The sequence below is a fragment of the Monopterus albus genome, unplaced genomic scaffold (genome assembly GCF_001952655.1).
Source record: "Monopterus albus unplaced genomic scaffold, M_albus_1.0 scaffold108.1, whole genome shotgun sequence".
Lineage (NCBI taxonomy): Eukaryota > Metazoa > Chordata > Actinopteri > Synbranchiformes > Synbranchidae > Monopterus > Monopterus albus.
In genome coordinates this window covers 457,135-474,072 of record NW_018127988.1, presented here as the reverse complement: position 1 = coordinate 474,072, position 16,938 = coordinate 457,135, and the positions used below count along the sequence as shown (strand labels likewise).

General features: G+C 42.3%; 2 protein-coding genes across 6 annotated transcripts in view; one reads left to right on the top strand and one right to left on the bottom strand.

Annotated features, from left to right (window-relative positions):
• prr36a (proline rich 36a) overlaps positions 1 to 5,148 on the top strand; it is a 21,939-nt gene extending 16,791 nt beyond the window's left edge. The window contains exons 4-5 of the mRNA XM_020611006.1: positions 2,994 to 3,172; positions 3,572 to 5,148. Coding sequence (XP_020466662.1) covers positions 2,994 to 3,172; positions 3,572 to 5,148 — 1,756 coding nt within the window. The remainder of the gene's footprint in view (positions 1 to 2,993; positions 3,173 to 3,571) is intronic.
• Positions 5,149 to 12,572: 7,424 nt separating this feature from the next.
• cunh19orf67 (chromosome unknown C19orf67 homolog) overlaps positions 12,573 to 16,938 on the bottom strand; it is a 5,106-nt gene continuing 740 nt past the window's right edge. For all 5 annotated transcript variants that reach the window (XM_020611016.1, XM_020611017.1, XM_020611014.1 and 2 more), the window contains exons 3-8: positions 16,738 to 16,888; positions 16,510 to 16,654; positions 15,691 to 15,791; positions 13,955 to 14,176; positions 13,709 to 13,837; positions 12,573 to 13,493 (exon numbers count right to left, since the gene is read on the bottom strand). In XM_020611016.1, the coding sequence (XP_020466672.1) occupies positions 13,367 to 13,493; positions 13,709 to 13,837; positions 13,955 to 14,176; positions 15,691 to 15,791; positions 16,510 to 16,654; positions 16,738 to 16,888 (875 nt within the window). In that variant the 3' untranslated portion in view covers positions 12,573 to 13,366. The remainder of the gene's footprint in view (positions 13,494 to 13,708; positions 13,838 to 13,954; positions 14,177 to 15,690; positions 15,792 to 16,509; positions 16,655 to 16,737; positions 16,889 to 16,938) is intronic.

Here is a 16,938-nt window from a genome sequence, read left to right as displayed (position 1 = left end):
AAAAGAGGAGCGGGGGGGGGGGGGGGGCTGGGGGCTGACTTCAACAAAGCTCTCCTGGCTCATGTTTAGACTTTTATTTTTGGCCAAACAGATGTCATAGCTACTCAATATGTAAATTACCTGGACATGTTGTTTTGCATCTGTTGTGAATATTGACCGCAAAGAAAAGACTGATGATAATGTATATCAGTGTGGTGACCTTTGCCCTAAGAAAGGCCTCCTGTTGGTCATTAAAGTCCTGTAGATGGCTGTGTAGTGCCTCCAATTGGGCTGTGATTTGTATTGATTTTAACGCTCTGTTGGCAGGAAAGATAATTCATACTAATGCACCAATAAGGTGGGTGTGTCTTTATCTCTGTGCCGTAACTCTGGATCAAGCCTTTGAGTTGTGACTTTGTAAAACAAAAAAGAAGAGGCAGGGATTATTTGGGGTTATTGTGTCTGTCTCCTCTTAGCAAAAATCATTCAGTCAATTTTGTTTGACTTGAGTCCTACTTTGGGTGGTCATGCCAAGTCAAATTTTGTTTACATGCAGCAAAATTCACGTTATATGGAGAAAAAAAAAAGCTTCAATTATGACACCTTTTCCAAACGTCCCCCATTCTGTTACTGTTTGTCTGATCAGAAGTTCATGCTTTTTTTTTCCTTCTCCTGTGTAGAATATCTCCTTGTTTATTTTAATTCTGTTCATTACCCAACTTACTCAGGGTAGATTTTATATCTGTCTGACACGCTTCCATTGTTTTGACTGCATATCTTCTGTCTGTGGCAGCTAGTTATAGTCCATGTCTGTGGAGTGGTTGCCTTATCTTTGGGAAACAAATGGTCATTGTAATGTCATGTGGGAGTGGCATCTGTGTGCTGGCATGCTACTTTACTGAAAGCCATCAAAGTCAGTGCATCTTTGTCAGTTCATGTCTACATCATCTACTGTATATGTTAACAGACAAAGTCCAAAAGAAGATGGAACGATTGTAATTGCTGCAGGAGTCACACAGTTCCTTAGCGCAGCTACATTCAGCTATGTCAAAGTAGATGGTTTTGTTTGAAAAAGATATAAATTTATTTACAGAGCTGGGGTTTAGTATTTTTAATTTCTTCTTTCAGTTAACCTGCTCAGAGCAGGACTGTTGGTCCCTTAAAATGCACAATTGAATAATTTCACAAATTAATTTTGCCTCCAACATAAGAGCTCTACAACTACATTATAGAATGTAGCCTTCCATTGCCACACAAAGGGAAAGGAAGGCTCTTCAGTGGGTGGTGAAGACTGCAGATGCATCACTGGTTACTCTCTTGGCTCCACTGAATCACCATACTCTAACCACATCCTCGGAGACCATCGTCCCAGTCGCTCTTTGTTCAGGTGGAGGCACAGAATACACCCTGAGATGCCACAGATCAGAGAGTATGAACACACAGGACCAGATTCACAAACGCCTTCTATCCAACGACAATCAGACTGGTTGCCTTTCATACGCAATAGCTTTGTGGTATAATACAGATTTTATATTTAGTATTACTTTTTATGCAAGTTATTGGCTGCTAATTGGATATCTGGTGCTGTTATCGACCTGTTTGTCTGGTATTGGTGAATGTTACTATTTTTCTTTTGTTTTTTGTTATGGTTGACTGAAAGAGGCTGCTCAAGCTTTCCAGTGCAAAGGTACCTTGTCTCAGGGCAAATGGCAATAAGGTTCATCTTATCTTATGTAGATGCTACATACTATACCTAATACTCCAAAGACATAACTTATTAGTTGAAAATGTTTGTGACCTCCATTACGAGGTTCATTTTGGTGCACAAGTTTGGCTAAGTTTGTCTTTTGTTGAAAATGGATATCACTTATAGTCAAATTGTAGGGGTTCTTTTTGTTTAGTGTTTTTTTGCTTTAAGCAGCAATGACTAAATACATGTTGACCTCTTTTTGATAGCAGCACAAAAACTGACAAGTGGTATTAATGTTACATCCACAGCACTTCGTGTAAAATTATTTTACCTTTCATAAATGTTATAGATGAATTTAGTGCATAAACCTGTTTCTTCCAAGAAGCACTTACGTCAGATGACAAACAATGTTACTGAATGTAAGATGCTTTTTATGACGTTTGCTATAGGTCAAGCAGCTAAATCAACTTTTGAACAGACCTTTGGGACAACAGAGGATTTTATTATACTTATCAGGAGCTACATTTTAGTTTCCGCATAGGCATACAGGTCATTGAATAAGACTTTATACACTGAGACAGTTACCTCATGTCTTTTTGTCAGTCTTTCACTGTTGGCAAAAAATGTAACAAGCTTTATTGTGGTTCTTTTTCAAAGGTTACGTTTTCATTTAGTTTGACTTGTTTTCATCATTTAATAAACACAGCTGCAGCTGGGAGTGATTGAATATTTTCTTCCTTCCCACCTGCTGTCTCTGTTCTTGGCTATCATCTCCCTTTCCCTTTCTAACTGCATTCATTCACCATTCTCAATTTATTTATTTGTTTTTTCCCATCTGTCCATATTCCTCATTCTCCTCCCTCCTTTCTTTCTTATTGTTCTCTGATCTGTTTTTCTGCTCAGCATTCTTTTGTTTTCAATCCTTACCCTCATCCCTCACAACTCTCTCTCCCTTTCTGCGCCTGTCACTGTCTGTGGCCTCAGTTTTCAACTCTTCTACATCTGCGTTACCTGTTATTTCACTTTCCCTTGCATTTCCTGTCATCCTCATCTCATTACACCCTGCCCCCTTTTGGTAGTGACATAAAAAATGAAGGAGACATTAGTATTGTGCTGTGTTAATGGCTTCCTGCTGTTGAAACTGCGGTTTAGGTTTACATCATGACAGGTCATTTATTCATTGTTGTTAATTCATTTGGAGTTGGAGCATCACATTTCAGGTTTGGACCTTTTGTAAAGAAAGTGACTGGAGCAAATGAAGCAGTCTTTTTACGGTTTAATTTTCTCTCTGTCTCCTTAACATGCATGTCTTTCTCTGCTTCAGGCCTGCTACAGGTCCCTCAACATCTCGACCTGCATCCACCACATCCAGGCCCACTAAAACCACAACCAAGCCCTCCACCTCTGCAACTGTTAAAACTACTGCTTTTAGAGTGACCACAGCAGTCTCTACTGGCAGGACCACAGCAGCACAGTCTCCAAAACCTACTGCAGCAAAGAAAGGTTAGAGGTTATGGCCGTTACACAAACGGTGAACTAATGTCACATAGTAGCAAATGACAAGATTCAGGCTTTTTCCCTTCAGAGGGTTGGATTGTATAAACATTTAATGGCTTAAAATGTCTGTATTAACATAGCATGAAGGGGTTAACTTGAGTCCAGCCATATTAAATAAGACTCAAGCTCAAGACTTTGATTATGAACCATTAATCCCTGTTAGGTACCTGATTAATCTATGGACAGGAAACACAAATGAACATTGTTAGTGTGACTGTGATACAAGTATTTATAACTGTCTGAAGAAAAATAGCACAAAGATGCTCAGCTAAAATGTAGTGATTCACAAAAATTAAACTGTCAAGTCACATTGTATTTTTAATTTTTAATTTCCTTTTACACCAGATGTCAGTCAGCCACCACCTGCTGCAGTGGCTAAGAAGCCAGCAACAGCTACAGCATCAGCTGCTACCAAAAAATCTGAACCCTCTAATCCCCTGACATCCATGAAGTTCAACTCGACTTCCAAACTGTCTGCAACTATGAAGGCAGCAGACCCTAAGCCGTTACTGTCCAAAACTCTGCCCTCTGTGAAACCTCCCACAAAGAAACCTGCAGCTGCTGTTCGGTTCCCTGCCCTTAAGAAACCGCCCCTTGGCCGAACTCCACCTCCTTCTCCAGCCAACAAATCTGCAAACGGCAGCACCTCTCAAGCAAAACGTCCCACTCAGGCTGTCGCACCATTCAGTGCCATCAAGAAGACAGGGGTTTCAAATACTACTACACCTGCTGTAGAAGAACAGAGTGCTACTGGTGCATTGGCAGCAGCTGTCACAGCAGCATCTGAGCTACCAGAAGCACAAGCAGAGGCTACAGTGGCCTTACCGCAAGGATCATGCCCTGCTGCCTCTGCAGAAGAGGTCCCTCCCACAGTGTTGGCCCAGGATTCCCCACCAGCGGTGGTACTTCAGGAGACTGTGCAGAGCCATGCAGCTGCTTCCTCTCCTCCACGAAGTCCTGTCAGGACAGCTTTACCACAGACATGTCCACCCCAGGAGAAGCTAGAAAGCAGCACTTCCTTATTTACAGTGCAGGAGCAGATCCATGCCCAATCTGAGCCTACGTTACCACCTGTGGCCTCTCTTTTAAACCCATCCAAGGAGCCTGTTTACTTGTCAACAGAACAGACCCCCTCCACATCCAAAGCACTCTCCACAGCAGCAAATGCCATCTCTCAGGTAGTTCCTCCCATCAACCTAAATGAGGAGGAGGATGAAGATGAAAGGGAGGGAAGCCAGCTGGTTTCTGTGTCTGAAATGAGTGGAACCACACAGCCGACAGAAGAGTCTCGTCCTGGGTCAGCTGGACTAGCAGGGGGGTCTCCTTGGCGAGCTGGTGGTGCCTTGCTGTCTGAGCTGGACTCTGAGGATGTAAGTGGCAGCCAGCAGGGTGCATCTGAATTGAGTGCCCCCGGTGTCCTGGAGGGCACTGAGAGCATGGATGATCTGGGAGAATGCAGTCTCAAAGGAGCCATAGATATGGAAGGAGCCTCAGCAGGTTCGCCTGACTTTGAGAAGGTGCCTGACATACCAGTTAATGACTTTGATGAAGATGACGATGATGATGATGATGATCGGGTGTGTGACATGGATGTGGGCTCAGAGCAGACGGATGAACCGCAGAGACTCCGTCATGACAATGATGTGGATGATGAGGAGGATGAAGATGTGGAGATGGCTAGTGAGGGCGTGACAGAGAGTGGGCTGGAAAGCTATGGAAATGCAGATGAGGATGACTTTGCTGAAGACGAAAGGCGCCGCCGCCGCCGCCTCCCCCTCTGCTGCCCTCTGCCCCAGCTGCTCAGTGGGACCAACCAAACCCTTTTGCTGATCCCTGGGCGGAACCTCTTGAGCCACAACAGGTTGGTGAGCATGTTTCTCAGCCTGTACAGGTTGCAGGAGCAGCTACATCAAGTCCTTTGACAGACCCTTGGCAAGCTGATTGTGAGACCCCAACTGAGACTCCAGCCCATGTCTGGCTAGAACTAGGCTCTGATCCTTTTGTTACTGAAAACCAAGAACAAGTTCCCCTTTATTCCTCTGTCAAAGATGAGCCACAACATTTTGAAATCCAAACAAATGTGGATCAATCCACTTCAGCCCTGGTACACACCCTGGCTGCGGTTGCTCTCTCTGTCCCAGAAATGTCTCTTTCAAACACCCTGAGCAATGAGACCAGCACGCCTGAGGAACTTGGTGACAATACTCGAGACAGGAAGCTCCACCCTGAAGATGCACAAGTCCTGGTGCTTTCTCCCGAGCCTGACAAGGAGGGAGAGGAGGAGGCAGAAACGTTACCTGCCGATGAAGTCCTGGAAGGCCCTGCAACTGCCCCCATTTCCAACCCCTCGTCAACCTCAGTCACAGAAGATGAGGCCAGCGACACAGAGGGGGAAGCTCAGCTGGATGTTTCCTTGGAGAGTCACACGGTTACTCATGTCACCTTTGACAGCCAGCCTGCAGCCCAGCGCTGCCTGTCCACGGTGGAAGAGGGAGAGGAGGCTGAGATGGATGTGGAGGGCGGTGCAGGTGAGGACACCACCCCACCTTCAGCCACTTCATTAGCATCGTACGGCTTTGACGCTACGACCACAGCTTCAAGCTCCAATGCCCAGTCCACAGGGGAGAGCTGCATTAAGAGCCCTGGCATCTCCTCCTTGGAGGAGCTACCTGAGGAAGCCAAAGAGCCCTCTGTCATTATGCAGTCTCACACCCAGCTATGCCTTGCAGAACAGCAGTACATCAAATGTGGGAAGCAGGAAGCGGAGTCAGCTGAGCATGTCAGAGACGAAGTGCCGGGGTCAGAGGACACCCTGGGTTCTTCATCAGCTCTGAGCACTATGCAGCAGCCAAAGGAAAGCCCAGATGACCTCCAGCCTCCCTACTTTTCAGCTATCTGTGAAAAGACTGAGAACTCTTTTGCAGGTAATGTATAGTTCATCTTCCTAACAGCCCAAATAATCTCCCTTAACTCCTTGTGGCCCTGCTCCAGCCTCTCCAAAACAGTATCTCACTGTTGTAGTGCTTGACAATGTTTGTCCTGAAATATCTGGGGGTGGATGTCATCAAAGTTTAAAAAAAAAAAAAAGAGAGCACATAAGTGAAGAAATACAAAGAGGACAGCAGTGGCGCTTCCCTCTGATATAACATTTCCATTATAAGTATATGGCTTAAATTTCCTGTATGTGCAATAGCTACCATTAGTTACTGTGTGTGGGTGTGTGCGTGTGTGTGTTTTTGTTTCTGTTAAAGAATTATGTGGTTGCCCTGAACTGGCGTTGATTTAACTTGTCTGTTTATGACATTTAAAGATGGAAAATAAATAAAATGAAAATAACAAAGAAATGTGGTATGAAATGTTTAATATGTTTTTGTGTATTTATCTTAATACCTTTAACTGAACAAAGCTGATAATTGAAAAGCCTTTGACTGTATATTCATGTTGGATTTTGTTCCTTTACCTTACAATGAAGATGATCTTCCTTGTTCCCAATCACTCTTAATCTTTTCTTGCACTTTAAATTGTACCTGAGCTTTTTACTCTGTTATACATCTTTTGGAGTAATGAGCCTTAAAACTTAAAAATAAAGATTAGATTTTTACCATGATGAACTCTCTCACTATACAGTTTTATTGAAATGGGCACTTGGGAGTGGAGCATAAGGCAGATCTATTGCCAGTGCTATTTAATTTTCAAGGGTTTTTTATTATTATTAATTTTTAACCTGTGGCTTCAGACTTCTCAACCACTCAGCCAACCATGTAGCCTCCAGCCTATTAAAGCTTTACTCATACAGGCAGTCATGCACACATATACAAGTTGTGGCCTTGCCTTTGAAAACTGGACACAAACATAGGATCTCATGCCCGGCCTCAAAGACCTCACTGGCCTGAAAACTGCGTAACTGCAAAGAATTTATATGAAATCATCATCCATGTTGTCAGAACTTGTCATCTATGGATCAAACCTCAGCATCTCAAGCAGATAAGAAGTTTGACGTCTTATTGCTCGGCCTCGAGAAGGACCCGGCTGATCACTTTGCTGCTACTTTATTTTCCCGCCAATCTTCTGTGGGTGTGTTGCTGTTTTAAGCTCTCTTCTAATGTTTTCTGCACAGTTCTACTGTATTAATGTTAACAGAGCTCATGCATGTTACTATTGCACAATGACTTGACTTTTCATCTCATTACTTGGTTTGTTCAGGGTCAGCCAAATAGCTTGGCTCTAGGACTGTACTTGGGTTAGAATGTCTAGCCTTGATTCCTTCTAAAGCCAAGCTGTTGTTTTAGTTTTATTGTGATGTTGAATGTCTATAAATGCATGGAAAGCTTTTGCATGTATCACTGGTTGACTAACTATAAACTCCATTCACGGGTGATGACTGTTTAAGCTTGTGATAAGCTTTTCTGTGGTTGTTTCACCATGGATGTCAGTGATTGCATATACAGGAAGTTGGCTGCTTTTTTGCACAGAAAACCTTTTCTTTTCTGGGTGTTCTTTTATAAAAGATTTAAAAAAAAAAGCTTAAAAAAAAATCATTAAGTGTACACGGTTGCTCTCTGCCCAAATTTCCCTACCCTTGCCCCATTCACCACCCCCAGTCACCTCACTTTGGGTCACAATTTTCTGTGTTCACTGGTTTTTACACAGTAATACTATGGCTTCACCCCTCTGAATATTTCACTTCCCGCTATCACTTGTTCAAACTCCAAATAACTGTCAGTCGGTTTGGTGTTTTAAGTTACTGGCAGACCCTTGGGCTTGGCTTCATAATGCTTTCACTGTTCCTTCAGCCTATTAGCCTTCCCTACAGCCTTCTGCTTGTACTCGCTCTGCGCTGCTGTCACTGTCCTGCTGCTTGTGACTTCTGTTTTATAACATCTTGCTACTGTGATCTTCCTTCCCACTTCCTCTCACACACAGGCTTCACTGCACTACCCCACCCTCACCGTCGCGATCACGCAGCATACCCCAGAACCTACTGCGACATCGTCAAACCTCTCAGTGCCTCGGTCACTCTACCAAAGCTGACCTGTGCCGACCTCCCACCCAGGAGCCCTGGGCAGCAGGTCCTGAGTCCGCAGCTCCGCAGGCTGGAGCAACACCAGAGACAGCTGTTGGAGCTGCAGCATCGCAGGGAGCAACAAAGCAGACCGGTGGAGGAGGTGGAGCTGGAGAGGAAGAGGAAGGAGGAGGAAGCTGAAGAAGAAATCAAGAGGAATAAAGAGGAGGAGAGAAAGATGAGAGAGCAGGCAGAGATGGCTAAGAAGGAGAAGGAGGAGGAGGAGCTGAAGAAGAGAAAAGACCTTGAACTACAGCTACAGCAGCAACAACAGGAGCTGAAGCAACGACAGCAAATCATGCAGTGGCAACAAGAGCTGCAACAGTCTAATAAAGGTCAGACGGTGTTGCTGTCTCCTTCCACTGGCCTCTGCACCATTTATGAAGCCCTGGAGAACAGTGATGAAGAGGAGGCTGGAGTTGACAGCAAGGGAGAAAACAAGCTGAACTCCATGAAAGAATCCAAGCGAGAGGCGTTGAACCAAGAGAGAGATGTCGAGAGTGAAAAGGTGACCTCAGATGACAGCAGACGGCAAAACTCACCATCCACTGAAAATTCCCCTCTTCCCACAGAATCTTCTCAAACACCCAGTAACTTCTCCCAGGATGAAGACGGTCCCTCCCCTTGCCCTCCCAAGTCTCCAGAGCGACCTCCACCCCTGGACCTGGATTGGGATAAGAAGGTGGACATAGTCCAGCAGTTGATCAACCAGACCTTGCTGCTGAATGGAGACAGCTGCTCCCCACTGCTGCTGCTGCCAGGAGCTGCAGGAGGTACCTTGAGCCCCCTTGAGAGCAGCCTGTGGCCCACCCTGCTGCCTCCGCTCACCCCTCCCTCTGCCACCATCACCTCAGTTAGTAGTTTCTCCCCAGAGGCCAATGGAAACTCCCCTCAGGGGGAGTGGACGGTGGTGGAGCTGGAGACGCATCACTGAGGGACCCGAGCATGTGGTTTGATTCACACAATTTAAATACACCTGCAGTACTGTCAAACATGAATACTCATACAAGGTGGTTAACACAGGTGCGCGCGCGCACACACACACACACACACACAGGAATTCAAGACAAGATGACACAAACAGGGTAACATCTGTATGCACACCAGCCCACATTTATTGTACTAATGCTTTATTTGTAATTAAGCAAATCAGTATTTACTGGTGGAAAACAGCTGTACAGGCCAAAGTAGATTTTTGGGCTTGGCATTGTGGGGGTTGGTGGGGAGTACAATTCTGATGAAACTCTTCAGCATTGAAATAATACAACATATTTAGGAAGGTAGACAAGATCAATTAGCTGATGTCCATCATGGTAAAGGGTTGTTTTAAACTTCCTTCGCAAGCATTTCTGAAAAATAACCTGAGAGAAACTTGTAATTGCTTTGTAGTATTTAACGAGATGATGTATTCTAATTCACAATTTAAAAAAATATATTTACTGCCCAGTCCTTCTAGTAAAAACATGTACTTTGTTGCTGTAAATCAGCAGTTCCCAAAAAAACAAGGGCTTTAAATATGATTTAACAAGAGAGGAAAGCAGAAAAACAGATTGCTGCTTCACAATCTTATGTTAAATTTTTTTTTCCTGACTATTCTTAGTTTATTCTCTTAAACTACTGAATAAGTTCTCCTATTAAAGCCTCTAAAAAGTATTCAGATGCAGGAACGGGATGATGACTGTAGACCGGTAAAACCTGTGATGAGGGGTTGCAAGGCAATAAGGTTTGGAACCTCTGCTAAAAATCCACTTGAGAGGGGGGGGGATTTCTAACTACTGTCAAATTAAGCACAGATAAAAACACTAATGCATGGTGGTGCTGCATTTTAACTTTTGACTGTTTTTCCAAGATTGTATGCTGTTTATTGATGCAAAAAGGTGAGGGACTTTCTTATCCTGAATTCAGACTCGGCAGTTCTTGCCTCAAGGCTCATTACCTAGAAACACTGAGGGTTTTTTTTTTCCCCTCCCCAGTTATTAGAATTTTCATTACTGTATTTATTAGTTAATGCACATTTTATTAACCCACACAAACATCTCCATGCTTTTGTTAAAACCTTTTTTACACTAGAACAAAACTAATAAACCGACAAATGTTTTCACACCATCACATATCAAGGTGTCTTATACTGAATGTATGGTCATATTTTTAGGCTTTACTTATTTTTATAAGCAGTCATTTCCTTATTTTTAAAAAGACACATTTTTGACTATGCAGTTTTTAAATATTTAGCACTTGACAATGAGTTTAATATATTTTGGTAAATGGAAAAAGAGGCTCAAAACTGGTTTACATCTCCCAAATTACATCATCATAGAGGCAGTGTCAGTATCATAGATGCAGACCTAGTTTTTTCTCGTTCATTCTTATTGGCTGTGAAGTAGTCAAAGGTGCATTAAGTGTGCACGTACTGGACTCGGATTGTAAGATATATAGTTTTTAACAGCAGAATCTGAACTCCTCCTGGTGCACCATAAGTACCAGAGACATGATCTCACTGTCCTCAGTGGTAACTACAAAGCTGCCTGAGCATCTCTAGTCAGGTCAAGAATGTTTTTGTTTTCCCAAGCGAAGAACCTCATCTCTGCTGCACAACAATTCAGGACAAACGCAACACGGCAGCACTTTTCTTACCTCATGCTTGATGTCCTACTTCATTGCAAACACACTTAACAAACTACAGTATTACATTTCACTCTTTTGAACCCACGCACCTGAAATTATGTGATTACCGACAGAACCCCATGATGCATCACTGCTGCTGACTAACATGGTGGAATTGGACACATCTATATAATGTACCAAGTCTTAGTGCACACCCTGATGGTCACTACACCGACTGATGGATTAGTTTTTACTTTAATATGTTCCTCATCTGTAGCTCATGTAACTGAAGCTGTAGTTGTTCGTACATGTTGATGCATATTGTTTTCACCTAACTGAAGCGAGTCTTGCTACTGACCAGCGATAAGACCAGTGATTCTGTGAGTGTACATACTCAGATTTCTAAGGTCACAGTTTGTATCAGTGGTGTTGTCAAACATGTACTGTGACTGGTTTACTGCAATCTCTGTTGTCTTCATTTCCAGCTTATGTTGGTATAATTTATTTGCAAACTGAGGTCAAAGACATCATCAGTGCTTCCCAAAGGTCAGCACGATAAGTAGCCACTTCTTTTTGAAATGCTGGAGGCATGTCTAACAAGGTTTTAGTTGTGCATACGATGGTGTTGATTAATGAGGTTTCTTGGTGATTACATTAAATTCTTGTGAAGACGTCTTCAGGTGAACATCACTGTGTTGTAACAGCACATTGTAGATGATTTAACTTCAGTCACACACTACAGACAGATGATAGCCTGCTATTATACCAGGCGATCTACGCTGCTTAAGGCCAGTACACTAACATTAGAAGACCACAACTAACTCTGGGTGTTAACCGATACTGCTGTGAAGGTCAAAGGTCACTTTATTGCATGATATGAGGAGGAGTATTATTAAATGAAGTGAGTGCTGGGAGGGTTCAGGTTATATATCACTGATATTTAACTTGACGTTATCAGGTTCTACTGGGTATTATCTGTATTGTTGAAACTGTGATGAGCTATGATACTGTGTGTCACTGGTTGTAAATACACCATTTTACACTGTATGTTGATGTCAGTCCATTGTCTCAGTACTGTGTGTTTGTCAGTGTTGTTTAAAGCTTCACTATGATGCCAAAGGTTTAAAGATGAGGGAGTTCTTTAAATCAGAGTTCTGTTATTTTCCTTAAGTGGAGGCCATAGAAATCCTGTGACTATAAGAGACTGCTGTCAGTTCACGGCTCTCTGCCGCGTTCTGCGGTGTTACACGGTATAAAGATTTGATTGCTCACTAAGCTAAGTGAAATCTGAGCAGATATGACATCCTGTACTTTGACCTTAACTGACACTTAAGACAGATTCACGCCCTTTTCTACTACTGGATCCAGCAAAGAAAATTCCCCTTATCACCCACTAGTTTGTTGACCCTATTACCAAAGTGTGTGTAGCAGCTAAGAAGCCAGCAGGTGTTTATGCCTAATATACGTTTGTGTTCCTGTACCTGCAAGGACACATAATGCTCACTGTATTTTTGACTTGGCTTTTTCAAACATGTCTGTGTAGTGTTTTTGGGAGCCTGTGTGTATAACTTAAAAAAAGATTGGAAACTCCACTTTAGTTTTGTACATTCAGAAATGTAGGAGTATAGTAGCCATTCAAGAGTCTTATATAGATTTTTATTAGAAAATGAACGACACTGGTTGTAAATGGTAGTTTTATTCTTTTGTTTCAAGTAAAATGTCTTTCTCTATGTCCAGTCAACAGAACTGATGAGTTACGTCAAACTGACCACAGTGGGATGAACTTCAAATAGAAAAAAATGTTGATTTGTTACCTGGTCTCAAAGTTTTTAAGTCTCCCATTTTGGATATTTATTAAGAATGAAGTTGAGCTTAATGTGTACTGATTTAAATAAAACATAAGCCTACTGAAATGAAGTCAATTGGGCATTCTACTTGTGGGTCCAATATCATGGCAGCTTGTTTTAAATGTAAAGATTTCTTCTTTTTTTTTTTCTTTTTTTTTTGTCTCTGGCTTTCAGAAAGACATTGTGATTCTGTGTAATTATTTCAATGCAATGTTTAATGTAAATAAAGTTTTGGGGTTTTTTTAAATAATGCTACTACATGTCTTCTCAGCACAGTAACATGCTCCTACAAATGTCATAAAAATGTTTTTTAACTTAGCAAAATATTTGCAAACTCTTAAAATCTTGTAAAACATACATTAACACACAGAAAAAAGTGACAAAATATTGTGCATCCAACATCCAAGACTCATCACAATATTTAGTATGAATATTTTCAGAACCTGAGAATAAAACTTAAGAAACCACTGCTGGTCAGAAGATAAAAGCAAATGCCTTCAGTGACACGTGTCTGCAAAATAGCAAGGCTGAGCATTGATCTCCAGCTGTACATCCTATGACCCATTAAGAATGTTGTATCCCAGAGACTCACTATGTGTGTGTGTGTGTGTGTGTGTTAGTGCACTCTCAGTCTGTTATGTATTGTGATGCCAGCAGCTGCTGCAGGTGGTCTGTCGCGCTGTGGCTCGTCGGCTCGTTGCTGCCCAGGAACAATAACCTATCATAGTTGGCCTGAGAAACCTCGCACGTGATCCTGAAACACACAGGAGTGCGAATCAAACAACCTACGAGAGCCGTTCCTGAGATATGTTCAGGAATGTAGCTGTGAGATGACGGACTGTTTCACACATTGAAGAATTTAGTATTTCATGTGAGGAATGGCTCGTTCCCAAACTTGGTATACGTTTTCCTGACATTTGACTAAAAGCATCCACAGAGAACTGAATGAAGACATGTAAATCAGTATACCAGTCACAGATGTCCTCTGAGTCGGGATCAGGATTCACCTGCACCCACCGACCGATGGTCCACATCCTCACCACATCCCCCTCATTCTCTGCATGTGCATTGGGAATATCCTCATAGCACAGGAAGTAACTTAAAGAGACACAAATGCAGCAGGAAGACTGGATCAAAAAAGTGATGTAATATTAGTGGAAGAGTTTTTCAAGCTTAGACTGAGCAAGAACTAGAGAATGTTTCACCCAGACTCACTAATCTGTGTCCCCAACTGTTTTGGTCTCCGCCTTCTCACTCTCTCCACTCTGCTCTTCATCTGTCTGCTGCTGCTCGTCTCGCAGCCTGTCCACATTCCAACGCATGCGTTTGTACAAACTGGTGTCGACTCTGGCCAGGTATGGTGTCGGCTTACAGTAGCGGAACACAGTCAGTCTCAGTCGGCCAAGCTTAAACTGACCAATGCAGAAGTGTGACGCGCTGTGAAGGCAAACAAGAAAGGGGAGCAAGTCAGGCAGGAAGAAAACATGAAAATGATCTGATCCCTGTGGAGAGGTTTGACTGTTAACGCAGCCGATGGTCATTGAAGTCTGCTGGTAGAATAAGGAGCAAGGCAGAACAGAGGAAAATGCAATATAAGCATCAAAACAAACAAAACACCAGTAAAAATGGTAGAATTAACATTTACGCTGCCTAAAATATCAAGCAATCTAAGAGTATGGTAATTTATTTGTATTTATATTATGAACTAATTTAAGCAATGCTAGCTTCACACAAGCACAAACTACTGGCGAATTAAAGCCTTTAGAGGATTGTTAGGTTACCACAGTTTCACCTATGAGCATGGTGTCCAGGACAGAGGCAGTGCAGTCATGCTGCAAGGATCAACGGTTTCAGCCAACCACAATAAATTAAAGGTGTTTCTGGAACATCAGTTTGAACTGAAAGACAACAACTGGCCAAATGAATGAAGAATAATATAAGGATACCTGGCAAATAATTAACACTAGGTAACAGTTAGTGGGAGGTTGACCATCCCTGGTAAAGAGCACTGGTTTGATCAGGAAGTTTAGAGGGTGGAAAAACTGACATATCTATTAAGAGTTAAATAATCTGACATTGATTGTATGATTTAACAAGTAAACAAGCTGAAACTATACACTAATTACCCCATAGTAACCTTTGCTGTGTTTCTGTGCTACTCTAACAAGATCTGAAAACCAAACAAGCAAACAAAAAAACATATATAAGAAAAAGAAATGTGTAAAGACAGAGCTGGCCTGATGCATAAGTGAACTAAGTGTCTGCTTAGGGCCCCCTGGAGTGCTCGTTTATGCACATGTGTACTATAGCTGTTAAATCCATTTTGATGCAAACACAGTCTGTCAGAACCAAACATTAGGTTACACAGAAAGAGAAGTGTGACTAACTACTAATTGTCTGCTGGTTTATTTGATTAGTTTTCAGTACACTATGTTCAGTATGCCACCATTTAGCACCATTTAGTTGCACACAACTATTGTGAGTGTGCAACCTTTTAAGATTACAAAATGTACATGGGGAAAAAACATGCTGGGCTGACAAGGTACAGTAAATAGTTCTTTCTATGCATTGCAGCACACTATTTGGCCATTCACATTCACCAGCACCAACACATTCACACACCGGTGTCAACTGGGGGCTCAGTATCTTGTTCAAGGACACTTTGACATGTGGAGCGGACAAGCTGGGAATTGAACTGTTCATTTTCCAATCAGGAGATGACTCGCTCTACCTCCTGAGCCACAGCCGCAAACAGCTACAGATAATAAAACTGATAATGGATGTGTTAGATTCACAGTATGTGTGCAAATGATCAAGCACTGGCAACAGTCAATAGTACTGGTGGCACAGATGTGGTGGAGGGCCCCATAAAAATTTGGGCCAGCTTTGTATGTGTCAGTACAAACTTGTGCTCTTTCTCTGCGTGTGTATGTGTGTGTGTGTGTGTGTACCTGTTAGGGTCAGTCTCATCCAGACTGAGGAGACCATAGCTGGCGTAGGTTAAGACCAGCTGCTCCAACCTGTCACACAGCTGTTGAGAGAAGTCCTGCAGCTGCACACACATGTTGTAAAGGTTTAGAGTCAACTTTAGCAGTTAAACCAAAACAGAGGGTGTGAGCTTGCTGCTGTAAATCACTTAGACATACAGTATGAACATGTCAATCCTGTTAGCTAAAAGACTACAACCACATAACACAACTAATATTACATGTAGCTTAAAACTGAGAAACTCAAATCCAGATATCTATCAATCTTTCAGATGTGAACATTGTTTCTGCTACCCAAATCTGCTGGCTAATAAAACATTGTGTTCAATTTGTCACAATAAAAGAAGAATATGTAAAATATATGAGGACAACCTCATATATTCAGACAAGAGTTCAAACATGTTTAGGGTGAACTTCAAATGTAAAAGGCTTATAAAACTTCTACTTAGATTTTATGTCACATACAGTACCAGAACAAAGCCATTTTTAGGCTCTGACATATCAGACTTTGTTACCACCCTAATGTGATGGAGGTCAGTGAGATTTTGTTTGTTTGAAACTTTACATTTACATGAGTTCAGCAGCATTATCTCCTTCCAAAACAGTACTCCCACCACTATGGATCAGCCCCAGATCTCACAGTGAACAGATTTTATAGACGCTATTTTTTCAGTTACAAAATCTGACCAAATACAAACAAAACCAAATCATCATGATATTACACCACTATTAAAAAAATATCTTTTTAGTAATCTAGGTTAACCAACCAAAAAAGACACATACCCTCGTAGAGATGTTAAAGGGCAGAGGAGTGTTTTGGGGCATCATGCCCCTTTCTGTGGATTCCACGTGGTTAAAGTAATTTTGACACATGTACAGCAAACATGGCACCGCAGCAGCAAGAGCCTCTCTCTCTAGATGACCCTGCCTGTGAGATCACACAGAAAACTTCGGAAAATAGCAGAAATACCCAGATGAAAAGCTGTGCACTGTAACAAGCTAGTCGTCTACCCATTCACAAGACAGTCGTGTAAGTCATCTGCTGTTCTCATGTAGAACTGGAGCAGCTTCTTCATGGACTGGATGCCAGTGCCTCCGACATTCCAATCTCCACAGGCCTCACAGTAACCACCGGGTGGCGCCAGAGGCTCATCATCCACGTCTGAAACATATTATATTTATAATAATTTCATACTTCTGTTTACAGCAGGA